Below are 21,193 nucleotides of genomic sequence, written 5' to 3' on the forward strand. Positions count from 1 at the left end.
AGGCAAGGTGTGACTTGGGGCTAGAATGAGAAACGTTAACGTGTTGGTGTTGGTGTTGGTATTGGGGATACTGAGTGTAGAATTGTTCTACTTCACAACCAGTACCACACCTTTCCAATGTGGGAACTTTGACATTTAAAGCTCCAAGTGTGTTGTACATCCTTCACTGCAGTGTTGTACTCTCACATAACACTAACATGATATATAGGATAGTGAAGCATAAAAATCGTACATTCAAGATGTATTAAGTACGTAGTTACGTGTGGTTCTCAACAATGAATAAAAGATAGAAATGTAGTTATATGTGGCAAAATATTTCCGTGCGAGGTAAAAGTAACATGACTCATCAGAGCAATATTTATGGTGAAACATTATATTGCAAAACAACTGTGTGTAACATGAGAAAAATCTGGAGCAAAGTCATCCAACAATAATTTTCTCAGTTCACGGACAAAATGCTACTACACTAATGCAAACATTATTCTAGTAGTATACTTCCAGCCTATGTGGAACCTTTTAAATGTTTCTGGAACCTGTTAACTGGCTGTAACTGGAACATTGTAACCTCTTACTCATAATTAATAATTTTAACTCATTCACAGCATGTATCATATACACTATGTGATCAAAAGTACCAAGACATGGACTTCGAACATGGTCAGGTGATTTGGTGTCACTTGTGTCATACACATGTACACGAGATTTCCACACTGCTAAACATCCCTAGGTCCACTGTTTCTGATGTGATAGTGAAGTGGAAATGTGAAGGGACACGTAAAGCACAAAAGCATACAGGCCAGCCTCGTCTGTTGACTGACAGAGACCGCCAACAGTTGAAGAGGGTTGTAATGTGTAATAGGCAGGCATCTATCCATACCATAACATAGGAATTCCAAATTGCATCAGGATCCACTGCAAGTACTATGATAGTTAGTCAGGAAGTGAGAAAACTTGTATTTCGTGGTTGAGTGCCTACTCATATGCCACATAACCGGTAAATGCCAAACCACACATCACTTGGTGTAAGGAGCATAAATATTGGATGATTGGCCAGTCTCAATGTGGTGATCTGATGATAGGGTGTGGGTATGGCGAATGCCCAGTGAACGTCATCTGCCACCATGCGCAGAGCCAACAGAAAAATTCGGAGGAGGTGGTGTTATGGTGTGGTCATGTTCTTCATGGAGGGGGCTTGTACCTTTTGTTGTTTTGTGTGGCAATATCACAGCGCAGGCCTACATCAATGTTTTAAGCACCTTCTTGTGTCCCACTGTTGAAGATCAATTCGGGGATGTCAGTTGCATCTTTCAACATGATCGAGCAACTGTTTACAAAGCACGGTTTGTGGCGGAGTGGTTACGTGACAATAACATCCCCGTGATGGACTGGCCTGTACAGAGTCCTGAACTGAATCCTATAGAACACCTTTGGGATGTTTTGGAACACTGACTTCATGGCAGGCCTCACCAACCAACATTGATACGTCTTCTCAGTGCAGCACTCTGTGAAGAATGGGCTGCCATTCCCCAATAAACCTTCCAGCACCTGATTGAATGTGTGCCTGCGAGAGTGGAAGCTGTCATTAAGTCTAAGTATGGGCCGACATCATACTGAATTCCAGCATTACCGATGGAGGGTGCCAGGAACTTGTAAGTTATTTTCAGCCGTGTGTCCGGATACTTTTGATCACTTAGTGTATGTCATGATTTCTTTCTGTTTTATTCATTTATGGTATGTGTGAGAAATGACTGTTTATTTATCTTCATGTGAGCTATTCTAGTGTAATAGTATCAGTTAAACTGCTTCTTAGTATCTGCCTTTGAGTGTTAAATAATTCAAATTCTTTGTCAATTTGAAAACACACTCCCATAAACCAAAAAATCCTGTGATCATGTGCATTGCCCTTATTGATGTACACACAGTGTCTCCAGTTACACCAACCTGGTAAGCAACCCCACACTCTGGAACAGAGTTCCAGTATTGATGATGCAAGAATTTTACGTGAACACTTTCCTACAGTCTTTAAAAATGAGCCAGTGTATTATGTAAGTATCTGATGTTATATTTGTACAACTGTTTTTCAGTTGTTGCTTCCTCATTCTCAACAGCATATCACACAGTTATTTTCCATTGAGTCCTAAATGAACATTGTGAACAGTAATTGTTCCGTCACATTTCTCTGTAGCATGCCCAAAAAGTTTATGGGCTTATGAGGAAATTACAATTGCCATAATCCGTTCTCTATATTTATTATGTCATTACATTTTAATTTTTTAAAATTCTTTCTTTGTTTTCAGAGAGTGTGCAAACATTCTGCATACTAGAAAGTGGAATAATGAATCCTATAAAGTTCATTTTGAGAGTGGTGTTCGTATGGGAATTGGAGCCTTTAATTTGGTAAGTACTGCACAACATTAAAATTAACAGTGTATGCCACTGATCTGCTCATCAGTGCCTCCTATACAATGCACAGCATTTGATTGCTGACTTCAAAAGTTACAAATAGTTATCTCTTCTGGAAACCTACTGTGTGATGTGACAAGTGGTTGATGGGGTTAGTCTCAAACTGAGGGTTTTCTGCAGTTTACCAATCTTCCTATGGCTCAAGATGGAGCTCAAGATGGGCTCTTCAACAAGCCACCAATGATTCCTCTCTCTGTCTTTGCCAGAGAGAGAGAGAGAGAGAGAGAGAGAGAGAGAGAGAGAGAGAGAGAGACAGTCTGTCTCAACCTGTCACAGTGCTTCCATCCTCTGAGGCATCAAGTGATCATCCTCCTACACACTCCCACTGGTCAAGGTCTGTAGGTGAACCTTTGCTAGGCACCTGTTCCTCAGCAGTTCTCCACTGTGGGAAATCTCCCAGGCCATCGGCTTAGGCCTAACAAATGGCAACAGAATAGGAAAGATGATGAAATGGAATACTGACACACTGAAAATCCCCGATGAAGTAGAAAAATACCAACTAACATGGAGCAGAAAGTTGAGCAATTAAGAGACCACAGTAAGAGTAGGCAGAAGTTGGGGCAGGATTGAAGGAACAGAAGAACCCAGGAATGGTTTGACGAAGATTGCAAGTCAGCAATAGAGGAAAAGAATAGGGCAAGAACAAAAGTGCTGCAGAGAGAAACCAGAAATAATGTGGAACAATATAGAGAATTAAAGGGAAGAGCTAACAGACTGTGCAAGAGACAGAAAAGAGAGTGGACTAAGAAGAAATTTCAAGAACTAGAAGAGTTAAAGGAAGAAAGTGAAATAAGATAGTGCTATCATGCTGCAGGCAAAATAAAGAATAGATTCTAGCCAAGAATAATGGCATATTCCAGTTGTTGTAATGGCGACCGGAAGGGTCGCGGGGTAGTAGGTAGTAGTGAAGGAAACATGGCAGGACCCGCGGAGTGGCCTGCGAACAACACAACAGGAGAGGACGGACACGACCAACGGAGGACCTTACGACACAACAAGAACAGACAACAGAGTAACAAACCAAACAAGACAACCACGTCCACTGGAATAGAAACACAAAGTCAATACGCTATCTGAGACTATATGTCCTGAGATGCAACACAATCTCAGACTGCTGGCTGAGCGCGAGGCCAGTGCTTAAGTATGCTATCAGGGGCGCCGCTATTGGCCGCTGGGATCACGTGTTCCACTGTGGAGCCCTCACACTAAAAGCGGGCCAGGAGGCGTGCGCCGCCACAGCTTATGGCACGATGGTGCAGAGACCTCTATGGGTCTTAGACGTCCATGATGTCTGGCGCGGATTCAAATTCCATGGCACGCGGTACCAGACCAGTAAAGATGGGAAAATGATAACAGAGGAAGAACAGATAGTGAGAAGAAGGGGAGAGTATTTCAAAGATACAATAAGCATCAACCTAGAATACGAAGAGACAGCTGCACAGGAGGAAAGAGTGGAGCTGGAAGTAGCCAATGATGCCAATGAGGCAAGAAAGCCAACTGTACAAGAGATCTCACAAGCTTTGCACGAGTCAAAAAACAATCAAGCCCCTGGGGAAGACAGCATAATCCCTGAATTAATAAACATTGGTTGTGAGGCTGTAATAAAGAAACTACACACATTAATATCAGATATATGGGAAACAGAAACTATGCTGGATAAGTAGAAAACTGGAATAATCCCAATTTATAAGAATGGGGACAGAAAGCATGTGAAAACTATAGAGTATAACACTCCTAAGCACAGCTTATAAGATCTTCATAACTATATTAAGTGAAAGGATACAGACGTATGCAGAAGACATACTAGGGAAACAGTAGTGTGGCTTTCAACCAAACAGAGGAATAGCTGATCAAATATTTGTGAAAAGAAAAATGATGGAAAGGTTCTATGAATATGATATAGATCTGCATTTCTTATTCATTGACTTCAAACAAGCCTTTGACAGCATAAACTGGCAAGGCCTATACAGAGTACTGGAAGAAGTTGGTATATGTGCTAAACTAACAAGAGTAATCAGAATGACGGAGACAAGACCATTGTGTAGTAAATAAAATCAACAAAAGAGGTACCATATTTATCAAAACTAGCCTGATACGTGCATACGCTGATGACATTCCTATAGTAGGAAGCAATATCAATACACTCAAAGAAACATACTTGGCAATGGAAACAGAATCCTTAAAAACTGACCTCATAATAAATAAAAACAAAACAAAATATATGATAATGTCACAATCTTTGGCCACAAGAACTCCTAAAGACCTAAACATCAATGGGAAATGCTTCAAAGGAGTGTCCCCTTTTAACTACTTGGGAGACCTAATAGCAAATGACAACAGTATTGGAAAGGCTATAATGGGAAGAATACAAGCAGGAAGCAGAGCTTACTTTGTAAATATGCAACAGTTCAGAAATAGCCTTGTTACAAGAAAAACAAAACTGCTGATATATGCAGGTAACTCCCTAGCCCACCCAGCTGTCACATACAGGTGATAAAAATGCACTATGAACCTTTGAGTGGAAAATACTATGCAAAATCTATGGTCCAATAAGGGAGGAAGAAGGCTGGAGAATATGCTACAATGCCGAATTACAAGTGTTAATACAAGGTTGAGACATAATAAAATTTGTGAAATAACGGTGAATATGATGGCTTAGACTCATGAGAAGAATGGCAGAAGATAGAATTCCAAAAGAAAATGATGAAAGGTGGGATCCATTCAGCTAGGCAGAAAGGGAGACTTAGAAGAAGATGGATTGATGACATAATAGTGGATCTCATCAGCATGGGAGTCCAGGGTGGAAAAAAGCAGCAAATAACCAATAAATGTTTTGGAAGATGGTTGAAGAAGCCAAGGATAACCAAGGGCTGTAGCGCTACTGAAGAGAGGAGGAGAGGAAGAAGAAGAAGAAGAAGAAGCAACTTAGGCCTGTACTGAGCGACTTCCTGTGGGAGCAGTCTCCCACCAAGCAGAGGGAAAATATCTTCTGAACCAAAAATTTTGTAATCCGCTGTTTCCAATTTCCTTCAGACAGTGGCCACTTGAACATTTTAATGCGTGGCATAAAATAGGTGAATCTAGACACTTTTCCTTGGGAAATGAGCTATTTCAGGACACAATTCCATTTTGCTACTTTGTAGGAACGTAACCAGAGCTTTCTGGTTCATTATTACTTTCAGCTTCCAAAAACCTTGAGATATAGTGCATTAACCCTAAACTGTGCTTTATATTTGTAACTTCATTGAACTGAAACATGATATAACAGCAAGCAACATAGTATCAAGTTTGTCATCATAAATTAAATATGCATTCAGGAAATATGTCATTAGTTTATACTCAAATTTAAAGGATGTCTCAAATGTTGTTTTAGGATGTTTTCCATGACTAAATCAACTGACAGTTCATTTTGTAATATAAATCAAATATAGGATTACCTTCAGGGGAGAACTGGACAGAACTGAAAGAATAGTTTTGCATCAGGTTGAGAACAAACGTATTCTAAAACTGAGAGACAGCTGTGTATATCAAAGAATAGAGCTTTGTCAACTCCTGAATTTTTCTCATTGTAATTAACAGTGTTGCCGTTATAATTGACATTTAGTATTGCCATTGGCAGTCTCTTGGTTTTTCCAGTCAAATTAATTACAGCTTTCACTGAGTGAAAGCATAGCGGCAAGCACAGGATTCATATGCTGATGTATTTTAAACCTTTTGTTTTCTGTGTCTTGTTTTATGTCCTAAATTAATACCAATACTCAAGCCAAATGAAAATATTGTTGTCATATCTTCCTTCCAGCCATCAGTCTTAACTTTTTTGTCCCAATTGATGTTTAGTCCATATGCCTTATTTTTTGATGTGTTTCTTCATTTTCATACTTTTATTCTCTTTTATTCTTTTAGTGATAAAACTTTTTTATCGAGGTTCAGTTATGGGTGGGAAAAAATAAGTAACATAGAGAAACAACATCTTGGGACTGCATCTCTCTAGGTAACATACTTAAGTGAGTAACATTGCACGATCACAGGTTAATGTAAGCACGAGATAGGCCATTGTAAACGTGATTGTTGCACTTGGTCAATACAGGGATGGTTAATGCTATTTGTGGATGACACTGGAGTTGTTGTCCAATGATGTCCCTTATGTGCTCAACTGGAGACAGATCTGGTGATCAAGCAGGCCAAGGCAGCATGTTGGCACACTGTGGAGTCATGTTAGTTTACAGCAGCAGTATGTGGGTAAGCATTATCCTGTTGGAAAGCACCCCCTGGAATGCTGTTGATGGATGGTAGCACAACAGGTTGAATCACCAGATTGACATACAAACTTGCAGCCTGGGTGCTTGGGATAACCTCAAGAGTGCTCCTGCTTTCATAAGAAATTGTGCCCCAGACCATAGCTCCAGGGATAGGTCTAGTGTGTGTATTACTTAGCACACATGAAGGTTGGTTGCAGGCCCTAAATTAGCCTCCTCCTAACCAACACACTGCCATCACTGGCACTGAGGCAGGACCAGTTTCATCAGAAAACACAACAGACCTCCATCCGGCCCTCCAATGAGCTCTCACTTGATGCTATTGAAGTCACAAATGTCAGTGGTTTGGATTCAGTGGAATGTACATTGCCAAACACATGGTGTGTCATTTTCTATTTACGTTACTGGGGCTGTTCTCTGATTCGATGGAATGTATACTACCACTCTTAGAACGTGTAACATGTGGAGCTCCATTTTTACAATCTCCTTTGGCAGTAATATAATTGATGGAGGGGGTTGAGAACAGGGCATGAAAGAATCTACATTGTTGCTTTACAATTCACGTCTGAGTGTTTCGTGAGGATTTACAGAACCACTTTTGGGCTATTTCTCAATCATTCCACTCTCAGATACAAATGGTGGGAAAAGAAGAATGTCTAAATCTTTCTCTTTGAGCTCAGATGTCTCTTATTTTATTACAATCATTTTCTTATGTAGGTGGGAGTCAACAAAATATTTTCACATCCAGTGGAGAAAGTTTGTGATTTAAGTTTTGTGAAAAGATCTTGGTGCAATGAATAACCCTAGCTCGTGTATTGTATCCATGACCCTCTCCACTATCTCACAATGTTACAAAATGGGCTGCCCTTCATTGAACTTTTTTGATGTCCACTGTCAATCCTATGTGGTAAGGATCCTACACCATGCAGCAATACTCACCATGCAGCAATACTCCAGAAGAGGATGAAAAAATGTAATGTAGGCAGTCACTTTAGTAGATCTGCTGCATCTTCCAAGTGTTCTGCCAGTAAAACACAGTCTTTGGTTTGCCTTCCCCCGCAACATTTTCTTTGTGATGGTTCCAATTTAAATTGTTCATAATTGTAATCCCTAGGTATTTAGTTGATTCAACAACCTTTAAATTTGTACTATTTATCATGTAACTGAAATTTAACAGATTCTTTTCAATAGTCATGTGGAGGACTTAACACTTTTTATTGTTTAGGATCAACTGCCACTTCACATACCGTACATATATCTTGTCTAAATCATTTTTTATTTCTTACTGATATTCTGACTTTGCTAGAGGTAAACAACAGCATCACTTTCAAACAATCTGAGGACTGTTCAGTGTCTTCCAGATAGTTTATGTAGATTAGAAACAGCAGGGGCACCTACAATACTTTCTTGAGAATGCCAGTTATCACTTCTGTGTTACTCGGTGACTTCCCATCAATAGCTGTGAATTATGTCCTTTCTAATGGGAAATCATGTATCCAGTAACACAACTGAGATGATACTTCATGAGTGCACAATTTGACTAGAATTCACTGTGACGAACAGTGTCAAAAGTCTTCTGGAAATCTAAAAATATGGAATCAACTTGAGTTCCTCTGTCAATAGCACTAATCACTTTATGTAAATAAATGGCCAGTTTCTTTCTTTTTTTTTTGCCACAAGAATGATATTTTTCTGAATCCATGCAGACTACGTGTGAATAGATTTTTTTAATTTTGTATTATTTTTTATGTGCCAAAATCTTACTGCAAATTGATGTCCGTGATATGGATGTATAATTCAGTGGATTACTTCTATTTGGTGTGATCCGTGCATGTTGCCAGTCCTTAGGCATGGATCGTTCCTCAAGCGGGTCATTGGATAAGATAGTTAAATATGGAACTATTACATCAGTATACTTCGAAAGGAACCTAATTATTATTCAGGCTGGACCAAAGGACTTGCCTTTATTGACTTCAGTTGTTTTGCTGCACAAAGGGTATCTACATCCAAGTTATTTGTGTTGACTGTTGTTCTTCATTTGAATTCTGAAGTATTTACTGCATCATCTTTGATAAAAGAATTTCAGAAAATCTTGTTTGGTAACTGCTTTAATGATTCTGTAGTTGCCACTGCTACTGTGCAGTCAAGGTATTGATTGTGACTTGTCACTGGTGTACTTTACATATGATCAGAATCGCTTTGGATTTTCTAAATGATTTTGACAGTGTTTCATTATTGACCCTATTAAAGACATCATACATTGAAGTCCATTGGTAAATTTTGAGCTTCTGTAAAACATCATCAATTGATATGTCATCAATTGATATTTTGCATTCTTTTAACTCTGGCATTCTTTTTTCGTTGCTTCTGCAATAGCGCCCTGGCCCAATTTTCTTTTTCTATAGAGGATCTGTTCTTTTTCTTATTAATTTCTTTGCTGTGAATCCTTTAATTGCCAACAATATTAATTCTTTGAATTTAAGCCACGTCTGATCTAAACGTACATAGTTAGTTTGGAAATAATGAAGACTGTCTCTTAGGAAGAGGTCAAATAAATTTTATCTGCTTTTTTTTTTTTTAAATACATATAATCTAGTTGTCAGAAAAGTTGCAGGACAGGTTTTAAATAAATAGAAAGTTGCACTAACCACAAATAATGATCCTAGTTCCTATCAAAGTAGTCCCCTTGACTATCTATACACAGTTGCCAATGTTTCTGAAGTTATTGGAAACAAGCAAAGAAATTTTCAGCTGCAATGTTTATAAGATTATTTGTCATAGCCTGTTGGATGTCTGTGATATCCTGATGAAGCTTTCCTTTCAGTCGCCTTTTCACTCATGGAAACAAGAAAAAAATCACAAGGCGAGAGGTCAGGTGAATATGATGGGTGTGGGATGGCAATAACAAAATGTCTGGCCAGATAAACAGATAAAGCAGTATGGGGTCTTGCAGTGGCATGCAGTAAGTCCCAGTCCTGAGAATGCCACAAATCAGGGTGGTGAAGTCAAATTGCTTGTTGCAAACGTTTCATGACTTCGCTGTAAAGAGTTTGGTTCACTGTGTGACATGGAGGGATATACTCATGGTGAACTAATTGTTTACTATCAAAGAATGTGATCAACATATCTTGTTCTCGAACATTGCCATCTGACTTTTTTTTCAAGACTGGTGATCCAGGGCTGTGCCATTCATCACTTTGATGCTACGTGTGAGGGCCGTACTTGTAGCAATAATCTTTGACTGAAATGTGTGATTACTTCTGGCTGTATCCAGTGATTATGTTTGTCTGTTAGTGTGTGAAGGATGGGTTTTGCATTAAGTTTCCATTTCCCTAAATCTATGCATGAAATCTCATGACACACATCATGATTCATATTAAGTTCTTCCCATGTTGCTCGCACAGCTGCATGATGGTCTTCTTGCAATAAGTGCCTTACACTCTCAACATTCACATCAGTATGTGCTGTAGATGGGCTGCCAGCTCTGGGATCCTCTTGCACTGAATTTCTGCATTCACAAAATCTTTTGTGCCACTCAAAAAAATGACCTCTTGAAAATGCCTCACCCCCGTAGTCTTGCCTAGTCATTGCCCATGTTTCACAAGGGGTTTTCCTGAACTTAATACAAAACTCTATGTTCACTCATTGCTCACAGTCATCATCCAGTCCATCGTGTCACTGTAAGTAATGCACCAAGAACCCAAAAAATGTGTATTGTTAAGCCCAGCCCTGCCACCTAGTGAGTTTGTGTGGAAGCACGGCCAAGGTCATTTCAAAGACACACATATACCTGGTAACATTAAAAAAAAATTCCTTTTTGTCTTGCATACTCAGAAATAAAAAACATCCTGGAACTTTTCTGACAAAGGGAGCATTTCACAATTATTTTTAATGGATATGGATGTTGTGGTATTCAGTCCCACTACAATGACCTTTTCATCATTAATCCTTTTATCCATCATGACACACACTACTTGTTCAGGATTGTTTGTTGTCAAGAGATCTTGTATGTTACTGCAACCATTTACACTTGATGTAGGCTCCTGAACTAACTGCTCAAAATAATTTTTGGAGAAAGCGTTTAGCAAAATTTCTGTGTTTAATGGGTTTCTAAAGAATTAGAATGACAACTTAAGGCTCTACTAGCAGTGACATATCTAATATCTCACTTCTTCATCAAAATATAAACAAAGTGGCATTGATAATATCATAGACTGAATTCCACTCCTTTTTCCAAAAGGATAGTATAAAACATCTGACCACTGCTCCTTTTCACCCTGCATTTGTGTCAGAAGCAGAGAGGTTAGTCAGAACTTTTAAAACTCAAATGAACAGTATAAAAATTGTGACCTCTGAGGAAATCCTGACTTGCTTCCCTGATACACGTCATTCCACCCTCATGTATGGCAGAAGTCCAACCAAGCTGCAGCATGAGCACAAGCACCATGCCAATTTTGATCTTTTTTTACACAACCATGTGAGCTCCATCATGGTAGCCATGCCCTTACAACTGTACAGTGTCTGTAGTCCGGGCTCTGGACTCAAGGGGGTTGTCACTGTTCATGAGTTGGGAGGGGAGTTGGAGAAGCATGGCCAGAGAAGAGCACCTTGAGCGACATCAAAATTGGCTGTGGCTGCAACAACTTGCTGATGCTCATGGCATGACCTCATCATGGCATAAAAAGCCACCTGAGATGGAGACAACTGCCAACTATGCCTCCCAGCCAGCCCAGATCAAGGCTACTGCCTCCCAGATGAGTGCAGCCTCTGCCTCCACAGTATGCCTGCCATGCCTAGACCACTACATGGAACATAACAAGGCAAAATGGATGCCTCTAGCTTTGGAAATCCCATCACTACATGAAATAAAGTCCCTGAATGATGCCCCATTCCCCACCAGCTGTTGGGACAGATACACACCTGTCCTGTCCCTCCCTTCCCCCCTCCCCTGCCCCTGACCTGGTGCACACCAGTCACTATCACCCAAATGGGCTGGTTGAACAGAGTAGGAGAAATTGAATTTATACGAAACCTACTCAGTGTGTTATTGCAATAGTGTATGTGTACCAGATAATTCAGCTTCATGGATTGCAGCAAACATGTTACATGGAGACACCTGTTGGCATATGTGCAGGAAATACTTATCTGACCCAGCAGGTGGATCAGAAGTTTGTATCTTGTTACTGAAGCCTGTCTACACAGACCCTCAAATACAGCAGGTACCTCACTATGCTATTAGTACTGGTTCACATTACTTGCAGTCATAACCTCTGCTTCCTACTACATTTTTGGCCCTCAACTTGGCATCAGTCTTGGTTTCTACATGATGCTTGCTTCATCACAGTTATCTGACTTCATTGTGTCAGTTTATATCAGAAAAACAAATCCTTAAGAGGTGATAGCTCCGTGAGTCAATCACAGCCTAGAAAAAGGCATGTGGTAGCTCAGAACTTAATACTTCAACCGTGCAAAATATCATCAAAAAGAGTGGCTGTAAGTCTCAGACTTTGTTGGTCTCATTAAATGAAGAAAACCTTGGTAGAAACAGCAGGTTCTCCTGATGTAGCTGTGGTGTTTGTGTATGGTTCAATTGCATCAGTAGCTGGCAATGCAACTCTTATTAATGGAATTCCTCTTCAAAAAAGTTTAGTACATCTTGATCAGTCTTGATCTATTACAATGTAAGGAATACAAACGTCTTCATTACTACTTTTTTGTTCCTATATGAATACAGTTTTACTGAACAAAGTGTAACTTTGAATGTTGATAACAGCACACACAGCAATATAACTAGCAATAGCCAGTAACAATGTTAGGTAAAGTGTCTCATAGCCAGTAAATGTTTACTGTACAAACAGGTCTACAGTGAGTGAGTTGATCACAATCAGAAAGAATAAAATAGTTGAGAAATTTAATCAGAATTGTTACAGCAAAGTACAGGTATGAAAGTTAAGTGAAGCACTCAGGCATAAACACGTGAGAAGTGTTGTGTTGTGGGCATATGCCTTGTACGTAGCTGAGAGTGGAAAGGCCCACCAGATGCCACTGTACCTTGGTGGCAGCACTGTATTAACAGCCAGACTGTCTAAATCAGTGTCCAGCAGCAACACCAGAATCAGGTATTTGGTGCCTGTGTTTGTTCTCTCAAGCAGTTTGCAGGTGGATGTTTGGTTTTGGTTCCACCATTGTTGACAGCCATGGTAAAAATTTCACATTCATTCTTCACAAGTGCATATGCTCCGCCAAAATTGAAGAAACCAATTCACTGCTTACTCCTACCTTGTTCACAAGTTATAAGACTATTGTATTATATGTAATAAAATTAAAACACCCGCAGTCATGTTGATGCTATTTTATTATATTGCAAGCACCTGTGGTGACTCGATGCACCATCTTCGTGCCTTAAATGACACTGAGGGGGAGCATTTCAACCATACAAACGATCCCATCAGCGGCCGATATCTATTAAATTGCTCCCCCAGAATACAGTAAAAGCAATGTTGTGCCTACAACCAACAGACACATCACCACTTCCACAGTATTCTATGGCAGCTAGTTCATAGTTGTTTGCCACTGATGGGATCTAGTGTAGGAGTTCATCCCCTCAGCACCAATTAAGGCCTGAAGATGGTGTATCAAGTCACCGGAACTGGTTGCAATATAATAAAATAATATTTAAATGATGGCTACAAGTGTTTGTTTCATTTTCTTACTTAAGTGAACATCTGAAGTCCTGCAGAGCATCAATCATAAAGATGAACATACAAGAAGTTGTTGTATGACTGTCTGGTATGATCAGAGTTCACACTGGTTCAATAGCACTGTGATTCTGGATTCTCAAGAATCAGTACTACAGTAATATGCCCATCAATGCAACCCTGGAAGTCTGTTGAATTTTGTGAATTATTTCCACTAGGTTGCCACTATGCCTTAGCAAAATTTAATACAGCATTAATATTAAAGAATTGTGTGGCTTTTTGCAGCAGTTGATAACAGGATCGATAGTTCACTATGTTATGTGCTTTGCAGACAAACAACTTGCATACCTATGGTCTGGAAAATGTTCATGCACATACTTGAATGTCCCCCACCTCTTATGTTTCATTTGTTTATGTGTGAACAGTTCAATGGATAACAGCCATAAGTGCCCAATGTCCAAAATTAAAAATTTTGAATTTGTTCTGCCATGTGCACATGGTATTGTATAGGTCTGCCACCATAAGGTAGTACTGAAACTACTACAAAATATGCACCTTCAATGTAATGTAGATACCTGTACACATGTCAAGGCCTTAACCCTCAATGGAAGCAGACAGGTAGTAGGCAAGAGAATGCTGACTGAAGTTGGATTTTCTATGAAAGACATGTTGAAATTTGAAAGAAACTAAGTCCAAACTTCACAAAATGTTGAATATTTAAAAGTAGATTTGCTAGCCCCAAACAGTTTATCATGTAACCAAATAAACTGACATATGGGATAAGCATATGTGGTGCTGTCTTGTTTACTGTTGTGTGCTGGATTTTCAAATTCAGAAATGAACTCAAGTGGTAGCAGTAGTGGTTGCAGGCAGCGATTACGAACCATCAGAGGACAGCAGTTACTACAGTAAGAAATAATTCCTTCTATAGGAAGAGAAAGTATGCAAAAGAACAGTGAAGTTTCACATTCAGAAAAGTATGTGGAGATATTGAAATGTGCAAAAGATGAGAAGTATGTATATGAGTGACTAATAAGTTTATTCCAGCTAAGTAGTGTTCAGCATATCTCTGCAAAATGGCTTGGAAAATGAAAAAGATCTTCGTAACTGATCAAATAAAACTGTCAGACAGAAATATGTTATACTAAGAGAAAATCCATCTCATTGGAATATGTCAAGAACTTCCTTATTGCAAGATGACAAAATGGGGCTGACCATGCTGTACGTAAGAAATACATTCAGAACACATTACAAATTCTTAGTGGAGCTATAACCATAGCTTTAAGATGATGTGATGAGAGTGATCATCATGTTGACTAAATATCTGAATGTCGCCCTCCCCTCCCCGCCCCCCCCCCCCTCCTCTTTCATCATTAGAAGACTAGTACAGAATAAGGAGATATAATTGGCAATTTCATAAAGTAATTCCCTACATACTACTGTCATAAAGATACATCTGAAAAGTACCTTAGACCAATCATATAAAATGTTTAGGAATCTGTGTATAAAAGTGAGAAAATGGTTCAAATGGCTCTGAGCTCTATGGGACTTAAGATCTGTGGTCATCAGTCCCCTAGAACTTAGAACTACTTAAACCTAACTTAACCTAAGGACATCACACATATCCATGCCCGAGGCAGGATTCGAACCTGCGACTGTAGCAGTCGTGCGGTTCCAGACTGAAGCGCCTAGAACCGCTCGGCCACCACGGCCGGCGAGAAAACTATTCAGCCCATGTACTTGCATATATCCCAGCACATTTGTAATGCAAAGTTTAATCTCCATTTCCATCACTCGGGAGACGATACTTGTCGAAGAGCCAGTAGAACTGCATTGCAAGCACAAGAAGTTACGAATAAAACAAGAATTGAAATGGCAGTGTGGTGTCCATTTGCAGCAAGGAGGAGAAAGGAGGGGGAAAAGTCTAGGGCCGAGAGATGTCCAGGAGCTTTATTGAGCAAGCATTTGTGTTTGACTTGCAGAAAAGTTTATCGGCTTCAGGGTTAACAACAAGGGTAGGTTATTATAAGCAACAATTCTGGATACATAACCGTGGAATTTACGGTAATGATCCCTCTGCGGGACACAATTGTGCCTGCAGTGAAGATGTTGTATCTATAGATATACTTGTGCAAAGGTGCTACAACATCTACATGATGGTTGGCCATCGACGAGAGAGGTTGTCAGAGTTGGGGAGGGTGTCTGTGTTTGTCATTGCTACATACATCTTGCCCAATACCACATGGCACAGAGATCCCAGTAGTCACAGCTCTCACACAACAATATGTTTTTTATACCTGCCTCCATATTATCCCCCATGTAAAGAAGTACAACAAGATCTTCTCAAGGCTATCTTCACCCCTTTCTCCTTGTAAGAGACTTCACTATCTTAACTGATGTGCTGTGTGCTCTTCTGCCATATGCCTTAGGGAATGAGTGAGGGACACACTCATTCAGCTAGAAGAAATATGCCTACAGGATTTTGACCAGATGACACACAAGAGCTATACTCTGCTACTTATATCTCCTCTATCCCGGTTGGGGATTTTCTCTGCCCGGGGACTGGGTGTTTGTAATGTCCTGATCATTTCATCATCATTATTCATGAATGTGGCAAGATTGGACTGTGTAAAGATTGGCACTTTGTTTGGGCACTGATAACCGTGCTGTGAGCACCGTGCAAACCAATAATCATCATCATCATCATCATCATCATCATCATCATCATCTCTCCTCTAGTTCTTGCAGATAATGTTTGATGGGAAGTAGTCATAGATTTCCATTTCAGTAACCTCTTTCCATTGGGACCAATCCATAGAGCAGAGTAATCATCAAAAGGCAGCAACAGAAATTACTCAGCCATTCAGGACATTGTACAGCCTGATGGTTCCATTTGAGCAACAAAGTGCTGACCAGGATTGGCTTTATAATTAGCATTATAATTTACCAAAGTTGTGAAAATGCCATACAAAAATCTTGTCATCACACTAGAAAACAGACTGTCCTGTAATGGAGTTGAGAATGCTTCTGGGTATTGAGAGACCGGCATCTGGTTACATACAAATTTAAGTGTAGCCCTTCAGCAGAAAATGTTACATCCCTTTGAATTTTGAGAGCAAAAGTGGGGCACATTGTTAAAGAGACCAAGGAAAAAACATTGAATTCTTGAATTCCACATCCACCAAATATGTTGGTGAAATCTATAGTAGTTTTCATCCATGTTGCCTTTGCTCATCAGTAGAGCTGTGCAGCAAAATTCAGCACAGGTCTTCACTTCCTAAAATCTCTGTGAATGGTGGTGTTAATAATATCTGTATTAATTCTCAAGCACCTTTTACATCAATATATTAAACTTGGTATCAGCATGTGTTATACTTGCTTGTTGTAGATCTGTCATCATGCTTGTCAACAGTTGATCCAATTTAAGTGCATCAGCAATGGTTCCTATTCTGATAGCATTGTAGACAGCTATAAACACATTTTCTGCTTACAGATTACATCCTATATATTTTTGTCATCACAAGCATCTCTGTTGCTGTTCATTGCAGCTTTAAACAGAGCCTGGGGCTTTGGATTGCTCCGTTCTCCTGTGATATGAGCTTTCATACTCACTGCATTTGGCTGTTCTCAGCAGACATACCTGCTTCAGCTTAGTGTGATGTATGGTGTGTTTCTCATTGTGTCTCCATATCCCTGCACACTACAGAAGGCAGTGGAGCAACTGAAAAGCCATCAAATGTCCAGCTCCTTCAATGCCCTATAAGCATTACAAAAGAGCTACTGTATAGAGTGGAAAAAGAATTTCTTAAAACATCAAAATGATCTTTTCGATATTCAGAACCAAGGAAGTAAGTTTTCTCCTACAAAGTCTTACAGGCAGTGAGATAAAGTTTAGGATAAAGGTGTGAAAAGAGAACTGAGTAAGTGTCAGACATTCATAATTACGTAAGTCAAATGTATTTACAGAACTGAGGATATGAAAACTAGGAATTGTCAAAAGAAATGTGCTATGGCATTTTGACAATGAAGTAGTAAATATGGTCACTGTAATGTCATAAAATAAATTATCATTGGTGTGTTGCAAATCAAGGCAGTTACAAATTGTTTGATTCTATTTTTAATGATAATAGAACAGAACATGAAGAAGTGAGAACTTATTGCAGTTGTTCAGGACTTAACATGATGTTTTAGGTTAATTGACGATGATCCAGGGTTCAGTCACATCCAGGAATTCAGATATATGTTTTATGTAGTTCTCTGTTGTTGATTTATTTGTTTCCTTACAGTGATCTAAAAGTCGAACTACAGTCATAATCATGCGGCTTTTTCTATGAAACTAAATTTTTTGAATATCATTGTTGGGAGGTTTTACTGTGATTTCAGTTACTTGTTAAAAGGCCAGCTGACATTCAGACTCTGTTTCATTGAATATTAATGTCTTTGCAGATGATATCTCTACTGCCTGCTCGTGTAATTAAGCTCCTAGAGTTCATCGGATTTTCAGGTAACAAGGTAGGTACTTCTATTACAATTTCATTATCATCGTAGTTGTGTTTCCTACTATTTGTGTGTTTTATAATGTCTATGTTTTACTGTGCCATTAAGAACTATTGAAATATGTCTTCTCCTAATTTATGGAATAGTATAAAATCCACGATAGAAGATAATAAATTAAGAGAATAAAACACTAATTACCAAATAGAAGAGGTGCTCAAACAGTGTACAGGCAGTTTTGAGAGACAGGAAATTCTGTTGTTGAAAAGTAAATGATGTACCATTCTCAGAAATCCACCTGAAAAATGACACACAATGGGTAGAACGTAAAAATGTACCAACAGCACAAACAAAGGGCTGAAACTTTTATTCCTTAAGTATTAAACAATGGAGTTCAGAAGGAAATGTGTCTGTGGACAAGCAGATCACAATGAGTTAGACTATGTGATCAAAGTATCCCTGACACTTGACTGAAAATGACTTAAAAGTTCGTGGCGCCCTCCATTGGTAATGCTGAAATTCAATATGGTGTTGGCACACCCTTAGCCTCGATGACAGCTTCCACTCTCGCAGGCGTACGTCCAGTCAGGTGCTAGAGGGTATCTTGGGAAATGGCAACCCATTCTTCATGGAGTGCTGCACTGAGGAGAGGTGTATCACTGTTGGTCGATGAGGCCTGGCACTAAGTTAGCATTCCAAAACATCCCAAAGGTGTTCTATAGGATTCAGGTCAAGACGCTGTGCAGGCCAGTCCATTATAGGGATGTTATTGTCATGTAACCACTCCACCACAGGCCGTGCATTATGAACAGGTGCTCGATAGTGTTGAAAGATGCAATCGCTATCCTCGAATTTTGCTCTTCAACAGTGGAAAGCAAGAAGGCGCTTAAAAGATCAGTTTTCTGCAATTTTGCAGCACAAAACAACAAGGGTGCAAGCCCCCCCCCCCCCTCCATGGAAAACATGACCACATCATAACACCACCGCCTCTGAATTTTACTGTTGGCACTAGACGCGCCGGCAGATGCCGTTCACCAGGCATTTGCCATACCCACACCCTGACATCAGATTGTCAAGTTGTGTACCGTGATTTGTCACTCCACACAATGTTTTTCTGCTGTTCAGTCGTCCAATGTTTACACTCCTTACACCAAGCGAGGTGTCATTTGGCATTTACCGGCGTGATGTGTAGTTTATGAGCAGCTGCTCGACCATGAAATACTAGTTTTCTTACCTCCCTAACTGTCATAGTACTTGTAGTGGATGCAGATGCAGTAGTGGATGCAGACGCAGTTTGGAGTTCCTGTGTGATGGTCTGGATAGATGTCTGCTTATTACACATTACCGCCCTCTTCAACTGTACAGACGTATAACACAAGTGACACCCAATCACGCGATCACGTTCAAAGTCTGTGAGTTCTGCGGAGTGCCCCATTCTGCTCTCTCATGATGGCTAAGGACTGCTGAGGTTGCTGATGTGGAGTACCTGGTAGTAGGTGGTAGCACAATGCACCTAATATGAAAAAAATATGTTTTTGGGATGTCCAGATACTTGGGATCACATAGTGTACTTGAACAATTTTTGAATGGATAGAAATGCTACAAAATGTAAAGAAATGTTAAGTATTAATTAATGTAATTATTCACTTTTTATTCTTTCTCTTCTTCTTCTTCTTCTTCATATATATATATATATATATATATATATATTTTTTTTTTTTTTTTTTTTTTTTTTTTTTTTTTTAAGAAATCTCGATAAGGATGGAACAAGAACAGAATTATCCATTTAGAAGTTATCTAAGATGGTAGTGGCATAAGGGCATAAAGACATATCATTAAGGTGATCAATCCTCTTGTACACAATCATTGAGCATTACAAAGAATGGTCCAGAGATGTTAGTACACCATGTACACTTCATCACATAGTTTAGAGTGACTTTTGAGGTATATGTGTAGGTGTGGTGAAGTTATAAGGGGTTCATCTATTGTGAAGTATTGCCATCATCTGGGATGCTTGGGCAAAGCATATAGTAAATGCAGCTAATCAAATTGGACCAATAAGTACACAAAACTAATTATAACTGCCACATTGAAACACTAATATTTTTACCATGAGAGGAACAGACTGTCATATATGAGGAATTTTAAAGTGCAATCTGAAATGTTTGTCATCTTTTCACTGATGATAAATATATCACAATTATTTTCATTAATAACTGGTGATTGCAAAATTGTTGCATCTTTATTAGAATTAATGTTTTATTGTTATTTGTTATTTATTTAATTGTTGTTACTTGTTTGTTGTTTAGTTAGTATCTCTACCATTCATTGTGGGTAATAATGTGTGTCAAGGCATACTGCAACTTGTTTGCATGATTAAATATATGAAAAATTTATAAGATGAATTATTAGTGGTGTAATATTTTAATGTTTTTGATTCATTTATCAGGAAGTAGGCCTCAGGGAACTGCAGGCTGGGTACCAGCTGCATAACAGTATTCGCCAAGTTTTGTGTGTCATGACACTCTTAGGATATCACCTAATTGTACTCTATGTACTGAGCCATACTGATGGAGACCTCGATTTTTGTGATGAGATTTTGAGTACACAACTCAAGGTTGGTTGCATCCTAGTTATTCCCACTTACATGTGTTAACAGTGACATCATTGTGTAATTAACAGTATTGTGATTTAGATGTATCCTGAAGGAGCTTGGTTCCTCTTCTTCAAAGGTCGACTTGAGTTTATGAAGGCAAATATTGATGATGCTATAAAATGGTACATTTCTTCGTGGAAATCCCAAAATATGTGGGTGCAGTTTCATCATATGTGTTTCTGGGAACTGATGTGGACAAACAGGTATCAATTTTTGTATTTTTATAATATCTTGTGTGAAGTTTCAGATCTTCTTAACTTAAAACTTTCACATCACAGATAACAGATTTCAGAGATACAAATGTCAAAAGTTGCCTTACTTCTCCTACTTTCATTCACTAATTTCTTATGACATCACCGTCTGCAGTAACTTATCATTGAGGAAAATGTGTCGTGCTCAGATGTGTATAAAAAGGACAACGCGCAGTGCCCTGCCTAGACACTATTGTAAACAGCCCTTTAAACAGTTGTTCATACTGACTGTGTCTGGACAGTACATTTGATTCATTTTGATTATTCCATTTCATTTCATTTCATTTATTCATCCAGTGAAACAAAGATCATTATCATTATAATGTATTTAATTCTGCTCCTAGTAAGCTGTGTGCAAAACATTGGTCCCCTATA

General features: G+C 39.1%; 1 protein-coding gene across 13 annotated transcripts in view; it reads left to right on the forward strand.

Annotated features, from left to right (window-relative positions):
• The window catches only part of LOC126298875 (tetratricopeptide repeat protein 39B-like), a 335,246-nt gene that overhangs the window by 287,400 nt on the left and 26,653 nt on the right, over positions 1 to 21,193 (forward strand). For all 13 annotated transcript variants that reach the window (XM_049990399.1, XM_049990392.1, XM_049990398.1 and 10 more), the window contains 4 exons: positions 2,298 to 2,397; positions 17,864 to 17,929; positions 20,361 to 20,528; positions 20,607 to 20,770. In XM_049990399.1, the coding sequence (XP_049846356.1) occupies positions 2,298 to 2,397; positions 17,864 to 17,929; positions 20,361 to 20,528; positions 20,607 to 20,770 (498 nt within the window). The remainder of the gene's footprint in view (positions 1 to 2,297; positions 2,398 to 17,863; positions 17,930 to 20,360; positions 20,529 to 20,606; positions 20,771 to 21,193) is intronic.

This window comes from Schistocerca gregaria, chromosome X, assembly GCF_023897955.1.
Source record: "Schistocerca gregaria isolate iqSchGreg1 chromosome X, iqSchGreg1.2, whole genome shotgun sequence".
Classification (NCBI taxonomy): Eukaryota; Metazoa; Arthropoda; class Insecta; order Orthoptera; family Acrididae; genus Schistocerca; species Schistocerca gregaria.